Source organism: Schistocerca cancellata, chromosome 4 (assembly GCF_023864275.1).
Source record: "Schistocerca cancellata isolate TAMUIC-IGC-003103 chromosome 4, iqSchCanc2.1, whole genome shotgun sequence".
Lineage (NCBI taxonomy): Eukaryota > Metazoa > Arthropoda > Insecta > Orthoptera > Acrididae > Schistocerca > Schistocerca cancellata.
This window is the reverse complement of record NC_064629.1, coordinates 862,552,830-862,579,413: the sequence shown is the minus strand read 5'-3', so window position 1 is coordinate 862,579,413 and position 26,584 is coordinate 862,552,830. Positions and strand designations below refer to the sequence as shown.

At 40.5% G+C, this 26,584-nt stretch overlaps 1 protein-coding gene across 2 annotated transcripts in view; it reads left to right on the top strand.

The window, feature by feature from the left end:
* LOC126184992 (SRSF protein kinase 3) overlaps positions 1–26,122 on the top strand; it is a 380,865-nt gene extending 354,743 nt beyond the window's left edge. For both annotated transcript variants that reach the window (XM_049927704.1, XM_049927703.1), the window contains exons 12-13: positions 12,352–12,514; positions 25,040–26,122. In XM_049927704.1, the coding sequence (XP_049783661.1) occupies positions 12,352–12,514; positions 25,040–25,224 (348 nt within the window). In that variant the 3' untranslated portion in view covers positions 25,225–26,122. The remainder of the gene's footprint in view (positions 1–12,351; positions 12,515–25,039) is intronic.
* The last annotated feature ends 462 nt before the right edge of the window (positions 26,123–26,584 follow it).

Genomic DNA, 26,584 nt, shown 5'->3' with positions numbered 1-26,584 from the left:
CGAACCCGTGACCCTTTCAATACGAATCTGTTGTCTTACCACTGAGCCAAACACCACTTCCTAAACACATTGTCACAGGGACAATTGATGAGGTGCACATGATGATTGATTGGTATCAGAGTTTCTTTTATTTCGTAAATGCTTGGCCATCTGAAGTTCCTACTTGGGGTCTTTCATGTCTCACCACACCCTGAATGTACCACGAATTTGGTCGAATTCGGCGATGACGAGTAGGCGTCCTCTCCTTGTGAGAGCCAGCTTCTGAATATTCGTAGCTTTGCCTATAGATGTGCTATAGCAAAGAGCCTGTGTATTGAATATATGGTGCTAGACTCTGTCAGACCAAAAGTCACTGAGAGGTGATGCATGGGACAAGGCCTGCCTTGTGTAGCAGCAGTATTTACAATAAAGGACCAGTAGTTGCTTCTTTCATCATAAAAGTGCTCCAGTACATCTGTCAAAAATTTAATAGAATTGACCTTGGTTGCAACAGGCATCAGAGTCCTTCAGGATCCTCTGTGCTGTTTTGATCCTATCCCATATAATATTGCCTACATAATGTTCTTTGCTGAAAGAATGTTGGTTGATTTTTCGTACATGAAAAGCTCCTGTGGGTGTGGTTGTGGTTGTGGTTGTGGTTGTGGTTGTGGTCAGTAAAGATATTCACCTGCCAGAGGCTAGCTGATAATGGAGAGAGAGAAGGGGTAGGGAGGGGGGGAGGAGGTAGAGGGAGAGGGGGGGAGAGAGAGAGAGAGAGAGAGAGAGAGAGAGAGAGAGAGAGAGAGAGAGAGTTGCGCGATGATAAGTACTTACAGCTGTGAGTGATGAAAAGATGGAGTGAACGTAAAATAATTGTGGGTACATTCTTAATTCGCGTGTGTGTGTGTGTGTGTGTGTGTGTGTGTGTGTGTGTGTGTGTGTACGGATCAGCCAGAATATCAGCTGTTCTCCTAAAAGCTTGTTGGTCCATTACTTGTGTGCAAAGCTTTGAGGTTTTGGCTTAGCAAAGATTTTAAATGCCTCCAATATTTCACCTGAAGTAGATGGCACTGGTTACTTTTGCAGAGGCCACACAGTTTGTTAGATAACATGGAACTGATATACACATACTAGATGTTTTGATAGGGTTAGTATGTGCTGAGGTGGATCATCCCCTGCAATTCATCATCACGATCTTCAAATGCTGAGTTCCTTGGGTATGACACCACAGTAACAGAATACAAATGGTCTGCAGTAATAGTGACACAGTCCACAACTTTCATGATGCGCTCTATAGGTGTCACAAGTCTTGGAAATTCGTAGAACAAAATGCTGCTTCCTATAAGTCCCACAGTGGAGTCAAGTAAATGTTCTCTTGGAGGACACATTATTTTGACACTATTGTGAAGGTGATGAAACAAGCTGTGTTATGACTTGATCGCACAATTTCTGTTGTTATGTGCCACTGTCAAAATATTCTAAGCTCACTACAGTATCATGATGATGATGAATGATGGATGATCGATGACGACGACGACGATGATGATGATTAGCTCTGAAATGAAAGTACATGTATTGTGTGCTGAAGAGCCAGGTTTACAGAATTGTACAATATATTATGCGATATACTGTGAAACACTTGCATCTTCTTCAGCACTGAACTCCATGATGGGGTGCAGACTCAATTTTTCAGGCAAGCAAGTGGGAAACTGCAGCACAAAAAATGGAAACCAAACATTATTGCCATAATCCTGATGTCAGCTGATAATGGGTGTGGATACATTGTGGAATATAATATGTGTATTTTATGTGGTGATTAGTATTGAGAAATGAATGGACATTGTAACGCAAGGTTTATAATTCTTTGCAAAACTGTATTGTAGACTAGGGGTAAACCAAATGAGGTTGTACTCTTTTAAAAGGATTGGCTTTTTTATTCATGAGGATAGGGGCTGTAATCTCCACCTGCTCATCCTGATTTAGATTTGTGTGGTTTTCCTAAATTACTTCAGGCAAATGCCAGGGTTATTCCTACTATAAAGCAATGACCTTCTAAGACTTGTGACACCTATAGAGTGCATCATGAAAGTTGTGGAGTGTGTGACTATTACTGCAGAACATTTTTATTCTGTTACTGTGGTGTCATCCCTAAGGAACTCAGCATTTGAAGATCATGATGATGAATTCCAGGGAATGTTCCAATTGTCCCATCTTTGTCAAATTCGAGCTGTAAGTGTGTAAGCATTTTTTCACCATGTCAAACCGTGACATGATCCACAGCTGAATACTACTGCTATTACTGGTGATGGTGGGTAGATGGGTGGAGTGGTTGGTGGATTTGGGGGACGGGACTAAACAGCAAGGTCATCGGTCCCATCAAATTAGGGAAGGATGGGGAAGGAAGTTGGCTGTGCCCTTTCAAAGGAACCATCCTGGCATTTGCCTGAAGAGATTTAGGGAAATCATGGAAAACCTAAATCAAGATGGCTGGACATGAGTTTGAACCATCATCCTCCCGAATGTGAGTCCAGTGTGCAAACAATTGCGCCATGTCACTCTGTGGTGGTGGTGGTGGTGGTGGTGCTCGCCGTCGTAGTATGAGGTGCATTCAAGTTCTAAGACCTCTGATTTTTTTTCTAATTAACTACTCACCCAAAATCGATGAAACTGGCGTTACTTCTCGACGTAATCGCCCTGCAGATGTACACATTTTTCACAACGCTGACGCCATGATTCCATGGCAGCGGTGAAGGCTTCTTTAGGAGTCTGTTTTGACCACTGGAAAATCGCTGAGGCAATAGCAGCACGGCTGGTGAATGTGCGGCCACGGAGAGTGTCTTTCATTGTTGGAAAAATCCAAAAGTCATTAGGAGCCAGGTCAGGTGAGTAGGGAGCATGAGGAATCACTCCAAAGTTGTTATCACGAAGAAACTGTTGCGTAATGTTAGCTCGATGTGCGGGTGCGTTCTCTTGGTGAAACAGCACACGCGCAGCCCTTCCCGGACGTTTTTGTTGCAGTGCAGGAAGGAATTTGTTCTTCAAAACATTTTCGTAGGATGCACCTGTTACCGTAGTGCCCTTTGGAACGCAATGGGTAAGGATTACGCCCTCGCTGTCCCAGAACATGGACACCATCATTTTCTCAGCACTGGCTGTTACCCGAAATTTTTTTGGTGGCGGTGAATCTGTGTGCTTCCATTGAGCTGACTGGCGCTTTGTTTCTGGATTGAAAAATGGCATCCACGTCTCATCCATTGTCACAACCGACGAAAAGCAAGTCCCATTCATGCTGTCGTTGCGCGTCAACATTGCTTGGCAACATGCCACACGGGCAGCCATGTGGTCGTCTGTCAGCATTCGTGGCACGCACCTGGATGACACTTTTCGCATTTTCAGGTCATCATGCAGGATTGTGTGCACAGAACCCACAGAAATGCCAACTCTGGAGGCGATCTGTTCAACAGTCATTCAGCAATCCCCCAAAACAATTCTCTCCACTTTCTCGATCATGTCGTCAGACTGGCTTGTGCGAGCCCGAGGTTGTTTCGGTTTGTTGTCACACAATGTTCTGCCTTCATTAAACTGTCGTACCCACGAACGCACTTTTGACACATCCATAACTCCATCACCAAATGTCTCCTTCAACTGTCGAAGAATTTCAATTGGTTTCACACCACGCAAATTCAGAAAACGAATGATTGCACGCTGTTCAAGTAAGGAAAACGTCGCCATTTTAAGTATTTAAAACAGTTCTCATTCTCACCGCTGGCGGTAAAATTCCATCTGCCGTACGGTGCTGCCATCTCTGGGACATATTGACAATGAACGCGGCCTCATTTTAAAACAATGCGCATGTTTCTATCTCTTTCCAGTCCGGAGAAAAAACATCGGAGGCCTTAGAACTTGAATGCACCTCGTAGTAGTAGTAGTAGTAGTAGTAGTAGTAGTAGTAGTAGTAGTCACTGCTACAGTTGTTAGTTGCACAATATATTGCTTAGGATGACCACATCCATGCAGTGCATTACTCACATGTTCACTAGCAGTTCAACTAAATTTCTCCATTTCTGAGAGACACTAATGACAACTGCACACTAAAATTAAACAAGTCTCACCAACTGTTTGTTAATTGTTTCTAGGCCCAGAAGTCAAAAAGTTCCCTTTGTTACACTTGTTTGAATCAGCAGTTTTCACCGGTTTCTGGACACTCAGTTCACAAATAGCTTCTCTTTATCCCCTGCATCTCACACACACTATTTCTATCACATCACTTCTTCTTCTTCTTCTTCTTCTTGGTTGGTTCTTGAAGAACCTTGGCATCTTGTATCACCTGCCTCCATTCTTCTCTGTCCATTGCCCCCCACCCTCCCCCCTTCCTCCTCCAATTTCTTATTCCCATCGCCTTTAGATATTCTTCCATATCGTCCAGCCACCTTCTCCTGGGTCTGCCTCTTCTCCTTCTCCTGTCAGATTTTCCCATGAAAACTTTCTTGACACTCTGACTTTCTGGCATTCTCTGTACATGTCCTGCCCATCTTATTCTTCCCTGCTTAATTTTAACAATAATATCCGTCTGTCCAAAAAGTGTTGCAAAATAGCAACGATTTCCACTCGCTATCCTTTCTTGAATATCTACTGCTACTTTATTGTCCTCCATTATTACAGAACCTAGATATTTACGTGTTTTCACTCTTTCATATTCTTTCACATTCATTACTGTTGAATTCTTTTGGCCATTTATATTGGGCTACCCCATCACCATACACTTCGTTTTGTTTATGTTTTCTTCTAAACCCAGTTCTCTTGCTGCTTCCTCTAATGTGTCATAGTTCCCCTTTAGTGCCCTTACATTCCTTGCCATTAATGCTATGTCATCTGCATATGCAACCACTAGAACTTGCCGATTGAGTATTGTTCCTCCTGGGTTTATCGGCATGTGCCGCATCACCTTTTCTAAAACTAAATTAAATAGCATTGTAGAGATCACATCTCCCTGTCGTAGCCCTCTCTGTACTTGGAATTCACCAGACAGTTCTTGCTCTATTCTTACTTTACACACTGTTGCTTTCATTGTCATTTCTGTTAAATTGACCAGTTTTAGTGGGATTCTAAATTCTTTCATGATCTGTATAATTTTCTTCCTGCGTAGGCTGTCATACGCTTGCTTAAAATCAATGTACAACTGATGTAGTTGCTTGTCACACTCATAAAACTTCTCTTCTTAATAAAAATATCTGATCCACTGTGGATCTGTTCCTCCTAAATCTAGCGTGATAGTCTCCCAGTATCCCTTCTAGGAGGGTTGGCTTCGTATAGAGACCCCCCCGCCCTATGTTGTGGGACACACACTTTGTCTGACTCCTGCATCGAGACCAATTCAACTTGGGTGACCTTGTCAGTAGCTACGCTACCACCGGCACAGCTCTCGACTTCGTCAGAGTGCGCAAACCCTCCCACCCGGCACTGAAGGTGCCTACGATAAGGTGGTGCCCCTGGGAGGGTCTATCACATCACACCATTATCAAAATCTATGTGTGCTCATTTTGACATTAGAGTGCCAGTCGTAAAATCTCAACTGGTAAGTGTGGAGAATTGCATAAATCTGTGGACATTTTGTTATTAAAAGTTACAAAAATATCTGTAATACGAAATTGTGTTGCGAATGTTGTGAAATTTATGTCTACAAAATTTTTACTATTATGGAGAATGAAAATTGAACAATGATTAGTTTTAACTAGAAAGAAAATTGACAGTTTATCCTCTACCATCAACAATGAAGAATTTTGAATCTGACATGAGTCTGTTCTGGATCCTTTGCTCTTCTTAATATGCATTGCTTGATACGAAATATGAAGCATGTAAAAGAGAAAATGAAATTAAATGAAGTGAAACTTCACCAGTTGAGAGGGTACGTAATGTTACTTTACAAATCACTTGACAGTATGAGAGACACTTATCAGCATGACATTGCACCCCTTCTGGCATGCCTGTGTGCACAAATTTGGTTGGAAATGGCATCGTAAAGCCATTGTATCCTCTCCTGATGGAAGCTGGCCCACAGCTGTTGTGAATGGTCCTCAGTATCCTGAATACCGGCTCTGGGATGGAATCGACGTCTGAGCTGGTCTCTCAATATTCTATTGGGGACAGATCTCGAGCTCTTGCTCACTGTGGGAGTACCTCAGTGTCGTGCAGACAGTTTGAGGAGACCCATGCTGTGTGTGGATGATCATTTTCCTGTTGAAAATTGGGACCACAGTGTCATCATGGTATGGTGGCTAGAGTCTCACAATTTACTAATGACAGCACAGTGTGGATTTCGAGTGTGCCATTCTGTAGTTGACCATCTCATTACTTTGTACACCCATGTCATGAATGGTTTTCTGCAGAAATTCCAGACTGTGGTCGTGTTTTTCAATTTGGAGAAGGCCTACGACACCTGCTGGAGAACTGACATCCTCCGAACTCTTTACACATGGGGCTTCCGTGGCCGCCTGCCCTGTTTCCTCCAGGAATTTTTTTATGACTGAGTTTTCAAGATTTGTGTAGGTTCTGCCTTGTCAGACACCTTGACACCTTTATGCAGGAAACTGGTGTGACTCAGGGGTCTGTCATGAGCATCATCCTCTTTGCTATCACCATTAACCCTATGATGGCCTGTCTCCTGCCGGGCATCTCTGGCTCCCTTTTTGTTGACAATTTTGCCATCTATTGCAGTTCTCCATGGACCTGTCTCACTGAGAGGTGTCTTCAGCAATGTCTTTGATCGTCTTTACTCCTGGAGCATCGACAATGGCTTTCATTTGTTCACTGACAAAACCATCTGTATGAATTTCTGGTGGCGCAATTGGTTTCTCCCACCATCTTTACATCTTGGGCCTGTTGGTCTTCCATCCGTTGAAACTATGAAATTCCTGGGGCTCATGCTGATAGGAAACACTCTTGGCCCTCCGATGTGTCCTACCTGGCAGCCTGCTGTACGCAGTTCCTCAATGTCCTATGTACCCTCAATGGTACTTCCTGGGGTACAGATCAAACCACCCTCCTCCGTTTGTACTGGTCCCTCGTCTGTTCGAAACTAGTTTGGCCACTGGAGCCTTTTACACTAGCCCCGTTGAGAGTCTGTATGCTGAAGCTACTGAACTCCCACTGTCCTACCGCCGTGACTTCCTCCTCAGCAGGTATGCATTCTGTTTGTCTGCCATGTGTGGCCACCCATCCTATGCCTCCTCCTTCGATGATTCCTGCGTGCGTCCCTCTTTTCTGTTACCTCCTGGAATCCACTTTCGGCACTTGCTCCCGTGGCTTAACGGCATGCTACTGCAACTTTCCTGGTGGATGTGAACCCTTCACCACCTTGGTTTCATGAAGTGGCCCATGTTACCTTTGGCCTTGATTCGCTTCCTAAGGAAACTACTCCAGCCTCGCTCTATCGCCTTCAGTTTCATGACCTTCACATGGAACTTCGCGATAGTACCTTTGTGTACACTGATGGCCCTCGGACTGACTGTGGTGTCGGGTGTGCCTTCGTCATTGATGCCCACGTCTTTTGATATTGGCTTCTGGCACACTGCTTAGTATTTACAGCCGAGCTCTTTGCCCTGTGTCAGGCCACGGAATACATCCGGTGACATGGACTTTACAGTTGTTTCCTATGCTCAGACTCTCTCAGCGCCCTCCAAAGTCTGTGTGCAGTGTACATTGCCCATCCCTTAGTGCAATGGGTCCAGGAAAACTGTCACTTGCTCACTCTTGGTGGTGCCACTGTGATATTAATGTGGGTTCCGAGTGATGTTGGTCAGCCAGGAAACGAGGCTGCTGATGCTGCTGCCAAGGCTGCAGTCCTTGCTCTTCAACCCACTAGTTCCTTTATTCTCTCCAGTGATCTCTTGTGTTGCCGTCTGTCAAGAGGTGGTGTCCCTTTGGCATCACCATTGGTCCTCCCTTTGTGAGAATAAGCTCTGGACTATTAAGCCTCTCCCAGTGGCTCGGACGACTTCCTCTCAGCCCTCCCCTTGGGATGAAGTCATTTTAACTTGGTTGCATATTGGGCAGTGCCTGTTTAGCCATTGTCATTTGATAAGTGGCACTCTTCCCACCACTTTGTACGCATTGCACCCAAGTTTTAACTGTCTGCCATTTCCTGACGGAATGCCCATTTTTTTTTAACTGTTTATGTTTCCACTTGGACTTGCCGTCTGAGTTACTAGCCATTTTAGCAAATGATGCACGGGCTGTCAACCACGTTTTATTTTTTATCGGACAAAGCAATATGCCGAAGGCCATTTAATTTTTGGTTTTGGACCTCCATTTCTGTCTGGTGTCTTTTGAAGCCCTTTCTCCACGTACCTGTTTTTAGCTGTTTTCTCTTACGTCAATAGGGATTGATGTATAGTCGTTTTTTAACTCCTCTCTGTCTACATGATCTTTTGACTTGGGTGCATATGACCCCAGCTGTTTTTGCACCCTAAAACAAAACAAAACCATGCCATCATACAAGGTAATCCGTAAGGACTCAGAAACATCATGATGTACCAATATGCTGTCAGTGTTCCTGTGATCACTACCAGCTGTGACCTGAAGTGCTACCCGATAGCTCCCCGCACTGGCACCAGAAGTAATACCACGGTGCCTCTCCAAAACATTGGAAGAATGCGACCTCTCCACAGGTTGTCACTATAGTCAGTGATGACTGTTGTCCAGGGTAATGCAGAACTGCAATTCATCACTGAACACAGTGCAACACCATTTGTCAGGAGTCCATGCTTCCTGGTCATGGCACCACTCCAAATAGCCATTTGTGTTGTGGTGTTAATCTGTAATTCCCTAGTCCGCTGTTGCTAGTCTTTGAGCAAATTTGTGGGATGACACAAAAAGTTGCAGATATCAATTACTAGTTCTGAAATAGCAGGTGAATATTGGAAATGGTTACAATGTCCTTGGTGCAAAGTGTGGTGATCCTCCCTTGTGGCACTCAGATGTAGTCGACAGGAATCTCAACAGTGAGTATGGCTGGCCTTGTGATCCTGTGCAGCCCAACAATGGGCTACTGTCACATATGAATGCCTGCCATATCTGCATATTAGATTATTTGCCCAGCCAGGCATAACCCACAATGAGACCACTTTCAGACTGTCAGGTCCTGATAACGCTGTCTTGCTTTAGTCAACGGCAGGATCGCTCATCATTTGACACTGTTCACGCCCCTTATTTATCGTACCAGACCCACGCTAAACATGAACAACACTAACGCACTCTGGTGGTTGTTCTAAGTGTCACAGAGAATTTCAACTTTAATCACTTGCATGTATGCTAATGGTGCATATGCATACAAAGTTCATTGATTCTACCCATATCTTATTGGTGCTTCACTTTTTTTTGCCAGACTGTGTATACCGATTAAATGTTTCACTTTTTTTGACAGAATGTGTGTACTTATGAACTACTACCAGACAAGGCAGGTGATTCAAAAACGTTATATATATAAAGCCGCGCTTGGTAGCCGTGCGATCTGAGGTGTCTTGTCACGGTTCACACGGCTCCCCCTGTTGGAGGTTCGAGTTCTCCCTCGGGCATGGGTGTGTGTGTGTGTGTGTGTGTGTGTGTGTGTGTGTGTGTGTGTGTGTGTGTGTTGTCCTTAGCATAAGTTACTTTAAGTAGTGTGTAAGCCTAGGGACTGATGACCTTAGCAGGTTGGTCCCATAGTCCTCACTACAAATTTCCTAAATATAAATGACACACATGTCACTGGCAAATACAGGTAATGTTATGTAAATTATTTAGGAAATAAGATACTGGAACAATCAGCACATGGCTTACAGAAAACAGGTTGAAGTTTAACTGTAATAAAATATAGTGCACATTGTTTCCAACACAGAACTCATGCACAAGTGATATTTTGTCGTCATAAAATTTGGGAATTCCAACTTTGCCATCCCTGTAAACGTGTTTCCTTCGCTTGGTTTAAGGTTAATACGGACTCATTCAAAGGAAACTGCCACAGTCACCACTGACTAATTGGAAAAGAGGTTCCCTCTTTGATAAAACTTGTGAACCATTGCACAGACATTTGCTGTACACTATTCAGCAGGCTTTGTTGTCAGTAGGCTTGCAGCAGAACTGAAGTATTTGAGTGATAAAACCTAGATTTTGAAATCTAAGTCAAAAGCCTCCTTTGTGCCGTACACCTTTTATTATGTACAGCACTTAGAGCACTTTAGAATCTTGCTCTGTAACATACTATTTGTTTTACACACTATTGTAAATATTTTATGTTTTTAAACTTTCTTATTGGCTTTCTGTGAATTACATAGTAAGTTTTCCATGACCAAATACATTTGACTCATATGGTACCACTGAACCTAACAAATTGAATTAAATTGAAATCAAATTGGTAGGTATGAGGGTAAGTCAATAAATAAGTCACAAATGTCAGTTTACCTGATACTGTGTTTAAATTATGCATAAGAGAGTGGGAGCATCCTGGTTGTTCTGCAGTTGTGGGAACTTAAACTACAGTGCCTGTGTGGAACAGATAATTTGTAATGACTAGCGTGTGGCAATCAGTGATACACTACATGCTATGGGCTGCTCACAGGTAGCTGCTTACATCATCGTGCATGAGCATTTGATGTTTCATTAAGTTTGTGCACAGTGGGTGCTCTGCATGTTAACTGAGAAACACAAAATGAATAGAATGGGTCTGTCTTTGGAGCATCTTGTTCAGTATGTTGAGGAGGGAGAGGACTTCATGGCACAAATTATTACAGAAAATGAGTCTTGGTTTCATCACTTCAACTAGAAACCCTATGATCATCCATGGAATGGAAACATTCCATCTCTCCAACAGTAAAAAAAGTTAAGTCCATTCCACCAGGCTGCAAGTTTATGCTCAAAGTGTTTTGAGACATACAAGGGGTCATACCGATGACATTTCAGCTTCATGGTAAGACCGTGACTGCTGTGTCATATTGCTCCACTCTACGAGAACTCTGAGAGGTCATTCACTGCAAATGACCTGCCTAGAGTAATTCCTCTGTATGATTATGCCCTCCCTTGCACAGCAAAACAAATGCATGAGCTGTTACATACATTTTATTGGGAATGCTTGTAACATCCACCTTACAGTCCCAACTTAGGCCCCGGTGACTTTCATCTGTTTGGTGCCTAAAATATCATTTGGGTGGCCAACATTTTGAAAATGATGATGTCATAGCCGAAGAGGTTATACATGGACTGGCTATGAAGGACTTGTAAAGAGATGGAATAAGTGTCTGAATATACAGGGCGAATGTGTTGAAGGAAGAAATAAATTTCAGGAAGTTAACATTGATTATGGCAAGAGACTGCAGTTTGTTGTTACTTACACTGCTGCTTTCTTTGATCAACAAGAACCAAATAATAGACTGCGTATGATAGAACATGTTCTGAACGAGAGTTAGGCGCAAATTTTTCTCCGTTTGAAAATCTTTGCGGCCGCTTCTTTAGTACATCAAATTCTGCACAGAAATTAGTCATCTTACATTTAAAATCTAGTCAGTTGCCGTGCTTCATTTCTGACTATATCACTATTAGGCATAAGAATAATACGAATATAAACATGACACGATACGTATATTCTTCCGCGTTTGCTGTTGTTTCACTCTAGTTTCGTAGTTTATTAGGCAGACAGGATTTAAATGAGAGCAGCAAACACGAAAGAATACATGGCAAAAGTTTATTTTCGTATTATTCTTATGGTGAAGAGAATACTGCATGTGATTCACATTTCATCAGGTTCCTATTAGCAACCATCTCTTCTCACGGGTAGGAAAAAACTCGGAAGGTAGAGTTGGCCATATTGACAAACATCCCTAACAGTCTTGCCAGTCGGATTTTCGTAGTACATTGAAATTCTGCTACATTCGAAGATGAACAATACGGAATTTGTATTTACTTCTTTGGACAATGTATGAAAATGCAGTGGTCGAAACTCGAGACGGAGAGAAAAAAAAAAAAAGGTTTTGGCGCCAGTAATTTATCTTTGTGCCCACAAAGCATGCTTGTGTGGCGCTACATATATTCGACGGCAGAAGTTAGTTGTGGCGGCACCTACCAACATTTTTCAGAACTTCCGCTTGCTTTGCACTCGATTCTAAGCCGCAGGCGGTTTTTTGGATTACAAAAACCGGAAAAAAAGTGCGGCTTAGATTCGAGTAAATACGGTACCCTTGTAAAAAATTGTAATCAAGTGTGGCCGAATTGTAACAGGTCTTGTCTTTGCTGCCAAAGCAAACTCATTCTGTTTAAAGTCTGTTGTTCGGCAGATACTGACAATTTTTTTCTTGTGTCTCAAATAGTTGGGAAACTAATGAGTTACTGCTTACTATTTTTCAGGCATTTGAGTTAGCAACAGGGGATTATCTGTTCGAGCCGCACTCTGGAGATGACTATACCCGTGATGAAGACCACCTGGCACATATTATAGAGCTTTTGGGACCGATTCCAAGGCGTATAATCTTCTCTGGCAAACATTCTCGTGAATTCTTCAGCCGGAAAGGTACCATAATTATTTTAGCAATCATTAACTAATTACTGTAACTTTTCCAGTGTTGGCACAGCTATTCTGTGACTCAGTATCTTATTAAGAGTTAAATTAGTGATGTAAAGGTTTTAATTTTAAGTCCAACATAGGTTGTATGATTTTCTTGGGTTCTTAATGTTGCTTACAAATGTGACAGTGCTTCATGTTTATGAAAAATGCCAGCAGTCACGCCATTATACAAATATACACTCCTGGAAATGGAAAAAAGAACACATTGACACCGGTGTGTCAGACCCACCATACTTGCTCCGGACACTGCGAGAGGGCTGTACAAGCAATGATCACACGCACGGCACAGCGGACACACCAGGAACCGCGGTGTTGGCCGTCGAATGGCGCTAGCTGCGCAGCATTTGTGCACCGCCGCCGTCAGTGTCAGCCAGTTTGCCGTGGCATACGGAGCTCCATCGCAGTCTTTAACACTGGTAGCATGCCGCGACAGCGTGGACGTGAACCGTATGTGCAGTTGACGGACTTTGAGCGAGGGCGTATAGTGGGCATGCGGGAGGCCGGGTGGACGTACCGCCGAATTGCTCAACACGTGGGGCGTGAGGTCTCCACAGTACATCGATGTTGTCGCCAGTGGTCGGCGGAAGGTGCACTTGCCCGTCGACCTGGGACCTGACCGCAGCGACGCACAGATGCACGCCAAGACCGTAGGATCCTACGCAGTGCCGTAGGGGACCGCACCGCCACTTCCCAGCAAATTAGGGACACTGTTGCTCCTGGGGTATCGGCGAGGACCATTCGCAACCGTCTCCATGAAGCTGGGCTACGGTCCTGCACACCGTTAGGCCGTCTTCCGCTCACGCCCCAACATCGTGCAGCCCGCCTCCAGTGGTGTCGCGACAGGCGTGAATGGAGGGACGAATGGAGACGTGTCGTCTTCAGCTATGAGAGTCGCTTCTGCCTTGGTGCCAATGATGGTCGTATGCATGTTTGGCACCGTGCAGGTGAGCGCCACAATCGGGACTGCATACGACCGAGGCACACAGGGCCAACACCCGGCATCATGGTGTGGGGAGCGATCTCCTACACTGGCCGTACACCACTGGTGATCATCGAGGGGACACTGAATGGTGCACGGTACATCCAAACCGTCATCGAACCCATCGTTCAACCATTCCTAGACCGGCAAGGGAACTTGCTGTTCCAACAGGACAATGCACGTCCGCATGTATCCCGTGCCACCCAACGTGCTCTACAAGGTGTAAGTCAACTACCCTGGCCAGCAATATCTCCGGATCTGTCCCCCCATTGAGCATGTTTGGGACTGGATGAAGTGCCGTCTCACGCGGTCTGCACGTCCAGCACGAACGCTGGTCCAACTGAGGCGCCAGGTGGAAATGGCATGGCAAGCCGTTCCACAGGACTACATCCAGCATCTCTACGATCGTCTCCATGGGAGAATAGCAGCCTGCATTGCTGCGAAAGGTGGATATACACTGTACTAGTGCCGACATTGTGCATGCTCTGTTGCCTGTGTCTATGTGCCTGTGGTTCTGTCAGTGTGATCATGTGATGTATCTGACCCCAGGAATGTGTCAATAAAGTTTCCCCTTCCTGGGACAATGAATTCACGGTGTTCTTATTTCAATTTCCAGGAGTGTACATAAAACTATGGGTCCTATTGTAGCTGATTGGTTGAGCTGGTCTCCTAGACAGAGCAAGTTAATGTATACTGCCTCCACCATGACGATTCCTAGCAAAACAATGGAGTGTTCAAACCAGCCTTAGAGCTGGTGATTACTTTACATTTGACAAATTTAGTTAAATACTGTATTTTTTTCATTAGAGGGATGTATAGGGACAATTATTAATTCCTATTTTGCCACAATATGTAGATGTCTCAGAGAGCAACATTTGCAGAACAGTCACAGGAAAAGAAACATTCTAATTGTGCTTGTTTAATTAACTGTTGTAAACAAAGGTGAATATTTTTCTTTATTTCTTACTCTTTCATAGTTATCTTCATAAAAATTCTAACTGCATATAACATTTAACTATTAGTGTGTTCACTTTGGTGTTACCACTTTGTATGATGAAAATGTTAGAAATACAGTCTGAAGAGTTGTCCGCCATTAATTTATCAAACACTGAAATCGAGTGAGTGTTGGCATCTCTATGTGCATGAGATTGCTACGAATTCTACTGACATGAATAGATAAATAAAAGATTAGAAGGTACTTTAAAACATTACTTGTTGTTACAAATAGAATGTAAGTGTAGTTACATTAGTGTAAATTTTAGTATTGTGTTAAATAAAGTAAATCAATGTAGAAAGTAAATTTAGACCTAATTTTATGCGGGAGAATCTTACAAAAGGAGGAACATAAATTTTTATTTCATTACACCTGTTGTTTTTCTTACGTGGTATCTAGTGCTTAAGTTTTATAAAATCAATCAGGCATATGTGAAAAGTGTAGATGTTGCTGCAGATTACTTAAAGAGGGTGCATTTTACGAAAATTGTAGGTTGTGGTTTCACTGGGGAAATTGCAGTGAGAAGAAAACAGTGTGCTCAATGAAGCTTTTCCACGGAATTGTAGAGTATGCCAGAAAGACAGGAAAATAAAGGAATGAGAGTCAAAGGTTTTTGCCCTTCAGGCAGCTTTACTAAATGCCAATTTTGAATCATGGCAGTTGAAGGGGAAAAACAGATAGACTTCCTAGGAAAATGTGACAAGCAAGGAGCAGATAGGGGAACATTTTGTTAGAAAATTCAAAATTCACTTAAGCAATAGATTTATTTTGCTGCAGGAAACAGAGAAGGAGGAGGCTCATACAGACACATAGAAATCCAGGGTGCGACAAAATAATGCTAGGAAGAAATACTTCCTCTCTTTTTGCTAGTAAATAAGTAGACATGGTGGCTCCTTCATATGGGTGCAAAATCTCATAGTGGTACTGTTCAAGTAGCTGCTATACGGAGATTGTGACACATTTCTCATCAAGTCACGAAATCTGTCAGCAGAAAACATAAGGAGTCCACCACTGGTTATTGCAGTCAGGTGAGGCACTGGTTATACATCATATTTAGAATTCAGACATACAGTATTCATCGCATGAGAATAGAGAGAAAGGTGGAATACTCTTGCTTCCATGGGTGCCCACAGGTTTTCGTGTCAGTAGGGGTGAAACATTTACATGTGATTTAGAAACTTCGAAGACATTGTTATTTGGGACAGGTTTCTTCCACCAAAACAAGAAAAAAAATCATATAAACATATGTCCAAAAATCTTTTGTTTTCAAGTTATTAATGAAAGTTGACGTTCAATGACTTCCCAGGTACAACCCAACTACTTCATTTACATATACACCCACTTGACGCATTGTGTCTTGGATGGCATGTTGCTGGGGAGACTTGTTTATATTTGTTATTCATCTGTTTCCAATGTGTCCATTACATACATTTTTTGAGCAGGCAGACATGCTTTTTATGTGGAGTCGTATGCAGGACCTTATAAGTGCCGATCACCCACCATTGGAGAACTTTTGCTGATGGTTTGTTGCACAATCTCTCAATCTATTGTTTGTCACTTCAGTTGTGTTTACAGACAAGACAAAGTTAGGAAGAGAAGGTGTAACAAATTTCCAGTACCAACACATACTCGTATGATCTGGTCATAGTCCTCATGCTACAGGCTAGACATCACCATCAGTTTAAGACTGTGTTGACCGGAATTGTCTTAAGGGTGCTGTCTACAGCTACTTTATTCAGAACACCCTCAGGTACCTACTAGAAGAGGTGCCACTGCAAATAACAAGAAAAATATGGTTTATGCATCATGGAGCTCCAATATATTTCAGTCTCAGTATTGGAGATGCACTGGCTGGTACCTGCCATGACAGATGGAAGGGTAGAGGAAGACCAGTTCCATGGCCTGCACAAACCCCCAGCCTCAGTCCTTTTAATTTTATCTCTGGGGAACCTTAACCAATTAGTTTATGCAGTAGACCACATGAATACAGAAACTTTTCATTGGCGTGTCATGGAAGCCAGCAAAACCATTCGAAACCATCAGGGAGTATTTGGGAGTGTGCAACAGTCTGTGATTCAGTGAGTGCATATATGTTTAGAACCAAGAGGAGAGCATTTCAAGCATGTATTATGAGTGTGTGTTGAGCAGCTCCAGTCACCTAAATTGTAAAATTTAGTTAACTTGAGACCGTAGGGTTTTCAGAGGTGTGTATGTGAATTTTTTTCTTTGTTTTGGTGTAAGGGACCTGTCCTCAAAGCCTGTAAAAGTATTTTTGAAACAACCTATGTAATGATGAGCGGATAAATGTTCTTGGCAATACTTAGTGTATATGAAAAATGCCAGTACTCACTCCATCATATGAATCTGCATAAAACTGTTGGTCTTATTGTAGCTGATTGGGTAAGCCAGTCTCCTTGACAGTTTTGGCAAGTGTATACTGCCTCCAATATAACCATTCCTAGCAAAACACTGGAGTGTTCAAATCAACCTTTGAGTTAATGATTACTTTACGTTTAGCAAGTTTAGTTTAGTACTCTATTTTTTCATTGGAGGGGTGTAAGGCACAATTATTAATTCATCTGTTACCACAATATGTACACGTTTTATAAAGCGACATTTCCAGAGCAGTAGTGATTTGTCAGGGGCATTTCCTCTGGTGTTTCAGCAGATATTTTCAATTTCGTTTTTCGACATGTAGCTGGAGTGACCACATCTTTCACTTTTCATCATGTTTCATGTAATGCCCATTGTTGACAGAAAGCTTCAGTTCATTTTCTGTTATGAAGAAAATGATTTTTTAAGAGGAATGTTACATGCCTATTCAATAGAATGGTCCAAGGTTACTCTAGCGGAAGATCTGTTTTATTGATACGTATTAACAGGTACATTAAACCATGAGGAATAACTAGTACTCCAGCAGCAAAAGCAGAATCGTGGCCTGCGTTGACTGCTACTGCTATGCACCAGCATTGCTCATTGCTGCTGAAGTACTGGTTATTTTTTAGGTTTTACTGGGGTCCAAGATAATGAGTCAAGAAATTCCCACATTTCTTATGTAACTTCACTACTGCAGTGCTGCCAAGTGAGTGACATGTGTAAACACACTGCAAAACAATTGTGTAAATGAATTGTAAGAGCACATTCAAAACGCAAATGAGGTCATATTTCAGAGTTTATTGTTGCACTATAAGTTGTAGCTGTGATCAAAAATGCAATCTGGAAATACCACGTCTTAGATTTCCCAAAGATCTGTCCATTCAGAGTGAGTTAGAATAATTAGTATTGACAGATTTCTTTGAAAAGGGAATGAGGGAAGTAAAGAACTGTTATTGTTTATCAGGGGCAGAAAATTAGCACAGTATGATTAATTGATAATGCAGTAGTGGTAGCTGAAAGTGAACAGGAATTACATTTTGTGCTAAATGTAATGGAACATGGGCTACCTGTAGCTTGAGATATTCACATAAATAAGAAGAAAGCATCATAGGTGGACATGCTGGAGTATTAAGTGTTAGTACTCGGAAGGAAAATCTTGAAGATATTTACACTTTTTGATAACTGGGAAAGAGATCACATAAACGTGATACATACATGCAAGACATAGAAGTAAAGACAAGGCCCAAGAGGTATTTATAGGAACAAGTAGCAGCTAATCTCCAGAAATGTAAAAAATGTGCCTAATTTTGAATGTATTAAAATGAGTTTGAGATTGCAAAGAAACTCGTGAAATTATCTACAGTTGGCACAAAGTATCAGAAAATATGTGCCAAGCATGCAGATGTACTTACACTCAGTTCCGTCTGAAGTTAAATACATCAGGTTACAAATATATAATGAAAAGTATATACAGTTAAATTCACCATGTAGAGGAAATGTTGAGTCGCAGGCAGACATAAAGAAAAGACTGCTATTCTTTTAAGCTTTCAGCCAAAAGGCCTTCTTCAGAAGTAGAAAAGACACACGCCTTCCCACAAGCACTATTATTACAGTTGACCATGGTCGCTGTTGCTGGCCGCTGAAAGCATACTACCTCAGTGGCCAGTGACAGTGGTCTTGTGTGTCCGTTATGATTGTGTAAATGTGTATGTTTTTTCTGCTTCCTTTTTTTTTTAAGGCCTTTTGGCTGAAAGCTTAAAAGTATAGCAGTCTTCTTTGTGCCTCAATATTGCCTCTATATGGTAAATAGCAATTTATCCTTTTCATAATTGTTTTTGTTACTGCATCCTTGACTTTCTACTGTTTGATTCAGGTAACAATTCATTTCTCCTATTAAAGGATTTTCAACCATATGGTTATGTCAATGCTAATATCAACCATGTATACACTAAACTTTAACCAATCCGGTCCTCAGTAATCCATTGTCTCAGTAATCCATTCCATAGTTGCTCAAGTGGAAAATGACCAAGCTCAAAAATGTTGTTAGTTAATTACAGGGTTAAACAGTGGTATACATGTTTTGAAATTGTGGCCGTCTTTAAAATTCAGCACCGTGCCTTTAAACGGAAACACATTATGCTAGACCTCAAGCAGAAATTCACTATTTTAGGTAAATGGAGCCAAGGTTCTTCACAGAAAGTCATTGCTGCTGAGTACAATGTTCAAAGAACAACTGCTTATGACATCAGAAAGAAAGATGTTATTTGACAGTACTTAATGCAAATGGAGAGTGAGCTGGGAAAATGGAAAGCTGTGATGATGGAGAACTGGACGAAGCTGTTTATAGACCATTCATACAACTATGCAGTAAAGGACTACCAGTAAGTGGCCCTATAATAAAAGAAAAAAAAAACAGTTGCACTTGACAAATAACATAGTGGCAGTAACTTGTTTGCTGCAAGTGTTTGTTGGCTACCAAACTGGAACATGTGACATGGGATGTGGCAGTCGACAGTCACTGGGGAAAGTAACTCGGCTAACGAAAAAGATGCGGAAGAATTTGCAAAGAAGGTACAGGAGGTAACAGAAGTAGGAGATTTAACTGATGGTGCTTTGTACAGTGCTAATGGAAGCAGCCTCTTTTACAAGATGCTTCCTTCAAAAATATTAGCCAGGAAGTAAGCTATTGGGTACAAACAACAAAAACTGTGCATTAACTTATTTTGTATTGTACTTGAGATCGCAGTTGTCATCTTCCACTCGTGGTGACTGAGAAATCTCAACATCCACTCTGTTTTCAACACAGCATCAGAAATACATTATCAGTGCAATAGGCTGCCCAGAAGAAAGTGTGGATGGGCAGAGAAATATTCTCTCAGTGGTTCCACGAAACATTTATAACAGCTGTGATGAAAGAGCAGAAGAAGAAGAAGCTTCCACTGATAGCTATCCTTACAATTGTCAATGTTCCCAATCACGCCACTGATGTGTCTCAGAAGACCAACGGTGTACAAACATTCATTCTCCCCCTTGTGTGACAGCCTCAATTGAGCTCATGGACCAGGGAATTTTGGAAACAATTAAACATCATTATTAATATGCACTTTTTGTCTCCTTGCTGACTGAATGTTAAAGGGCTCTACCGAGGTTATGTTGAAGGTGTTGAAAGCAATCAAATTAAATTTTGTTTTCCAAACAGCAGAAGCATGGAATAAAGTGGAGAATGCTACCATAATTGAGAGCTGGAGAAAGTGCAGCTGTCCATTGATGCAGAGTTCTCGGCGACAGTGATGAACCAGTCAATTAGGGGTCATCATTTTTTTCCAAAATGTTGCTTGGCTGAGAATGCAATTTAAACAGTCACTCATTGCATAGATAGAGCAAGCCTTAAATAATAGTATATCACCTGTTGGTATTTTCTGTGATATCTCTAATACCTTTGATTGAGTAGATCAAGATACTCTCTTAGAAAAACTTAAGTTTTATGGCACCAATTTCTTTCCACACTGCTGGGTTGAATCTTACTTGACAGACAGAATGCAAAAGGTTGTGCTGAATAATTCAGACAATGTCAGAAAGGTAGAAAATTGTAGTGACTGGGATAAAATCAGAAAGCGAGTCCCACAGGGTTCAGTTTTAGGTCCACCCCTGTTCCTTATATATGTGAATTACCTTCCACTTAACATTTAGCAAGCAAAATTGGTAGTTTTTGCAGATAATACTAGTGTTATAATAAATCCTATTAGAACAAGTAAGCAACAGAAGAGTTAGTCAGTGATATTTTCCAAAGAATTATTAAGTGGTTCTCTGAAAATGGACTTTCCCTGAATTTTGAAGGGGGACGGGGGAGCTACATTCGGTTCTAGGGTAGAATGCTCCAGATTTTTGGGCATACATATTGATGAAAACTTGAAGTGGAAGAAGCGTATTACTGAGCTTCTCAAACAATTAAGTTCAGATACTGTTGCTCTTTGTATTTGTATAATTGCTAATCTTAGAAAGCAAATGTATCAACCTCCTCACATATTTTACATATTTCCTCTCATTAATGCTGTAAAAAATGATGTTCTGGGGTAACTCATCACTTAGAAAGAAAGTATTGATTGCACAAAAGTGAGCAGTAAGAATAATATGTAGTGTTCACCCACAGATGTCACGTAGGTATCTCATCAAGAAGCTAGTCATCACAATACATATTTTCACTAATGAAATTTGTCGAAAATGATCCATTACAATTTGATAACAACAGTGATGTACATACCTATAACAGTACAGGGAAAAATGACCTTTATTACTCATTGTTAAAAGTGTCATTGGCTCAGAGATGAGTTCAGTATACAGTAATAAAAATGTTTGATCATTTGTGCAATAACATAAAATGTTTGACAGGTAGTGAAACAAGTTTTAAATCTAATTTAAAATCATTTCTCCTGGAGTGCTCTTTCTATACTATTGATAGAGTTCTACTTAAAAACTGGTATCCAGAAAAAATTACTTTGTTTTTAAGTGTAGTTGCATGAGTAGGAATAAAATAATAATGTGTTCATTAATGTTAACACTAATCTTGTATACATATGGTGTAAACTGACTTGTTCCACATCATTTTCATAAGAGAACTGTTCAAATTATTTGTGGAACATGTAGCTAACTTACTCACTAATTAACTAACTAACTCAGTTGCTGTCACTTTGTACATTGCCATTATCCAAAAGCTTCCAAGGGGAGGATGAAATGATGAATATGATGTTGCTAACTGGCTGAATGAGGAAACCTGTGAGATAGGCCAAGCTTTAGCAGATAAATAAACAATAAAAAGTGTGCAGGCAAGTAGTGATTAAAGTAATGAAGAAGAGGACACAGGAAGAGAGAGCATGAAGAGTCTCTCACTGTCAGTGCTGAAGCTGCAGATGTCTTCCTGGAATACATTATGCAATGCAGTATCGATGTAATGCCTGCAAAGCGGTTATGTGATATAAGCGTGACACTTTCATGTATTATCATTGTGGCAACTAAAAATTTGAGACATGTTTCATAGTGAGTGCTGCTACTGTATTTGTATACACTCTCGGACGATGTCCTCCGTGAATATGATTGTATTTTTTAATTTAATAAAGCATAGTCCCTGTGTGTTCAAACTAAATATCAGACACTGTCAATAATGTGGCACTTGTGTTAATCCAGCACCCATATGTGCAAGGAATGGCTGGATTTGCAAGAGTCTAGTGTATTACAGCGCACCGAGATTTTATTATTGTTTGTTGACATTAACAGGAGATGAGACGTAATTAATTACATTTTCTTGTTCATATTGGGAAAATCACCTCCATGTTTAGTGACTGGCAACACAGTCTGTATTGTGCCAGCCTTGTTACTACATGCTAGGCCCTAGGAGCACTATCATCACTTCAGCTGCAAAAATGTTGCATCTTTTTACCCTCTAGAGTTTCATGACTGTGCGTCATAGACTGTAGTTTTACTGTTCCTGTTAATAGATGTCACTAAATTGAATATTGCCCTTTGCTAATTTGGGACCACTCTTTCAAATGGGCTCATAAAACTCTGCTTCAAAAACTATTTTGTTTGTAATGGGAAATGAAGTGACAGTTTCCGTTGACACTGGACTTCACATGAAAGACATGATGAGCAGTATTTGTTTGTTGTAACTCCAGCTGCACACTGCCGAAATGGAGTAGCAAATATCTGTCAAAACACCAGACATTAATGACAAGGGGCACTCAGTACAGTAAAACCTGTTTTACTTTCCCAGATTTTACATTTTCCCACAATTTGTTATTTTCTGTTGGTCCCATTATAAGCCCTATTACCTTATAAATTATTACCTTAATAAATTTTAATGTGAACAATGTAATTAATAGAAACTGCAGTTAAATGAATGCTGAGATCTTGTTTAAGGGGAAACAATTAACTTTTATGTAGGCCTAATTTTTATGGCTTGTTAATAACAAAAATTTGTGTACTGTAAAGTGTCTTAAGTGATTTAATTCAATTTTTAAGTGTTTAATCTGTGCTGCAATGCTTGATAAGTCTGGATGATGTTATAGGGTAGTCAGACAGGCAGTGGTATGTGTAGATTGTGGGCTGGAATTTCACTGGGATGACTGTAGTGGGGAAATGAATGGGTAACTCAACGAGACTCTCCCACAGAACTGCAGGCTCCACAAAAAAAAAAGGAGAAATCATTGAACAGGAGAAGGAGGAGAATGTAACAAGTACACTGAACTGGAATTGGCAATGTAGAGTAGATGACATGAAACTGAGAAACAATTAATTATATTTATTCTGTATGAAATAATTAAATGTGTAGAATTGAAAGCAATGAAAGTACACCATTCAGTTTTTTAACAAGATCCGGAGCATAAACTTTCCACGACAGCTTACTCCCTATCTGAACAATCATATGCCCATTCTGTGTAATGAAAATGTCAGTTTTAGTTGAATTAGTTGATTTAACATCAATATATTTTCTTTAAGCCCTAAAATTGTCATGAACTGTGCTATTTGACACACTGCTTATGTTGCACTCAGCACCTTTCACTACCAAGCTAGTGTCATTAGCAAACAGAAATATTCTAGAAATACCTTTAATATTAGAATGGTAGTGGTTCCAGCACTGACCCTTGAGACACTGCCCACCCCATCCCCCTCCCCACTTAACTCTGCTCCAGTCAGGTGCCACCTCACAGCTGTTCTCATAACTGTGGAGAATGATCTCTTGTTGTCTGTTCTTGCATGAGAGGGACCAGTTATGAGCTGTTTCTTATTCCATACTGGACTAACTTTTGCAGTAATATTTTGTGATCAACACAAATGCCTTAGTTAAATCAGAGACAACATCTAGTGTTTGCAGCTTTTTCTTTAAGCCATCCTGTGCAAAGAGAAAAAGAGAATGTAGTGCTTTTGAGTATGAACCCTCTTATGAAACCAAACTGTATGTTCAACGGCAAATTGTGTGAACTGAAATAATCAAATACCCTTATCCATACAGCATTTTAAATAACTTTTACATCTATTTATGTATGTATTTATTTATTTATTTATTAGTCATATGATTTTACAAGTACATAAAAATTAATCAAATAGAAATGCCCAAACGTGTCAACCAGTCCAGAGCATTTGGAGTCACTTGGTGCAGAGTTCTCAAATCACTGTCAAACTCTTGCAGTGGACATTCCTAAAAAAATGTGTTCTATTCTTAGTTCCTCCATGCTACCGTCACAGTTGCAGTCAGCAGATGAAAAGAAACTCCACTTTTTCAAGGTGTAACCTTATTTTTGCAAGCAACAATGATGTAGAAATAGGTCTAATATTTTCTACATTATCCCTTGCTCCTTTTTTATAAAGTGATATCACTATTGAGTACTTTGCTCATCGAGGGAACTAACAATTCCTAAAGGAAAAAATTATAAATGTGGCTAATTACCAGGCTATCATATGCAGCAAAGTCCTTTAGTATTCTGCCATGTACATCATCATATACATGACAGTTCTTTGTCTTCAACAACCTTAAATATTGACTCGGTCTCACCCTTGTCAGTATCTTGGAGGTGTGTGTGTCTCAACCTTTGCTGTAAGCCAGGCACTTCCTTCTCCACTAATGATATGGTTTTAATTTTATCCTGATTAGTAGCTATTCGATTTGCATAGCACTTGCTTTTTGCCTCCCTTATAACATTTTTAAGCACCATACAGTACTGCTTGTAATGGACTATTGCAGCTCGATTGTTACTATCACTAATGTTTTGATATAATTCCAACTTTGCTGTACATGGTGAAGGAAGACATGAGATCTCTGTAAGAGGAAGTGATCATTTTAGCAGTTATGCTATCAAATTCAGTTCAACTGATAGAGAAAAAATTTTGCAGTCATCACTGAACTAACTTATTAATAAAAATAAAACTATGCCTTAGCATTATTGCTAGTGTTACACATTATATGGACATAAACATGAAAACTGACTTATATATAAATTTTCTTCATTATTCTGCATGTTCAGTTATTCTACAATTTTCTGAAAAAAAAAAAAAATCTCATTTGTAATACATGTTGACAGTAGCTCTGTATTTGGAGTTCATGTTATATTTAATAATGCAAATTTTTTAGGTGAGCTACGCCGAATTACAAAACTGAAGCCTTGGGGTCTTGTTGAAGTACTGACTGAAAAATATTCTTGGGATCACAAGAAGGCAAAAGCATTCGCAGATTTCCTTACACCGATGTTAGCATATGACCCGCTTGAACGAGCAACCGCAGCTGATTGTTTACAACATCCGTGGCTGAATTCATAAGTCGTGGAATTCCGTCCATAGCATTAAAGAAAACTGGTACTTTTTCAGATTGTAAACTGAGATCTCCATGTAATTATGTTTTGATTTTTCTACATATTTTGATCTTACTTCGGAAATGTGTATTACCATATTTATGTATCTGCATAATCATGATGTGCACGGTTCTTTTGTAATGACATTCGATAAATTCTGAGATTTGATGTTTTTAGAATGAAAACATATACACCTGACATTGTGTTGGAAATGTTAGTTGACTGTCTGCAGCTTTAGGAATTCCCATAAACTAAGCTGCTTAGTGAAGATTGGAACATAGTTTTGCACATGATTTTTACTGCTGAAATCTGGAAATTTAGAAACCCAATGACTTGTACTGACACTATTAGATTAAGTGTCAGGCTTTGTCTGTCTTAAAAGATATGGTTGATTACCTGCTAAGGAGTACATTATTTTTGTAGGAAATGTTTAATCAAGATAAAGGGACCTAACTGGAAAGTAAGCATTAATGAGTCAGTCATTTTGCCCTTTTCATTTTTCTTAAATTTTTGTTTGTTCTCAGTTACTTGCAGCCACTTGCAGTGCAACAACTGAAGACTTGTTCATTTGAAGGCCCATCACTGCTCCAAAATTAAATTTGTTACAAATTACAGTAACATAATGGAAAGTCCACAATTTGACTGTGTATTTAATTTTGTCACAATTCTTACCCACTGTAACTCATTGGAAAGAAAACAACATTTTATAAAACAAGTTTATGCTCAGTTTCAGTTACATTTTCTGATGTTTTAACACACTTCAACGTAAAACACAGAATTTGAGGAGAATTAAACAATTTTTGCTGTAATTACGCCCAGAAAGTGTTCACACACACACACACACACACACACACACACACACAAACCGGACTATGAGTAAGTATGCTTAATAAGAGGGAAGGATAACTCACATCACAAAATAAATGTTTTGGACAGCCAGAGATTGTGGGCTTCTCCAACACACAGTTATTTGTGGATGAGGTAAATAGTGTGTGTAAAGTTCAAGTGGTGTTCAATGACAATTCAGTGTACATATGACTACTAATTTTGCAACAGATACATTGTTTATTTCACTGTAAAGTTGCAGGTAAATGCATTGCAAGTGTCAATAAAAAAGGAAATAAGTAATCATTTAACCACTTGCTTTGTTACACCCACACCTTTTGTTATTGATTATCTGTGTAGTTTTGGATTCTCCAACTTTGACAACTGAAGAAAATAATTGTTAAATGTAAGTATTGTTTATTTCCTTGACATGCTTTGATTATAAGCATCCTACTTTGTTGTTCAGTGTGTTGCATTGCTGCCACACCAGACATTCAACTGTA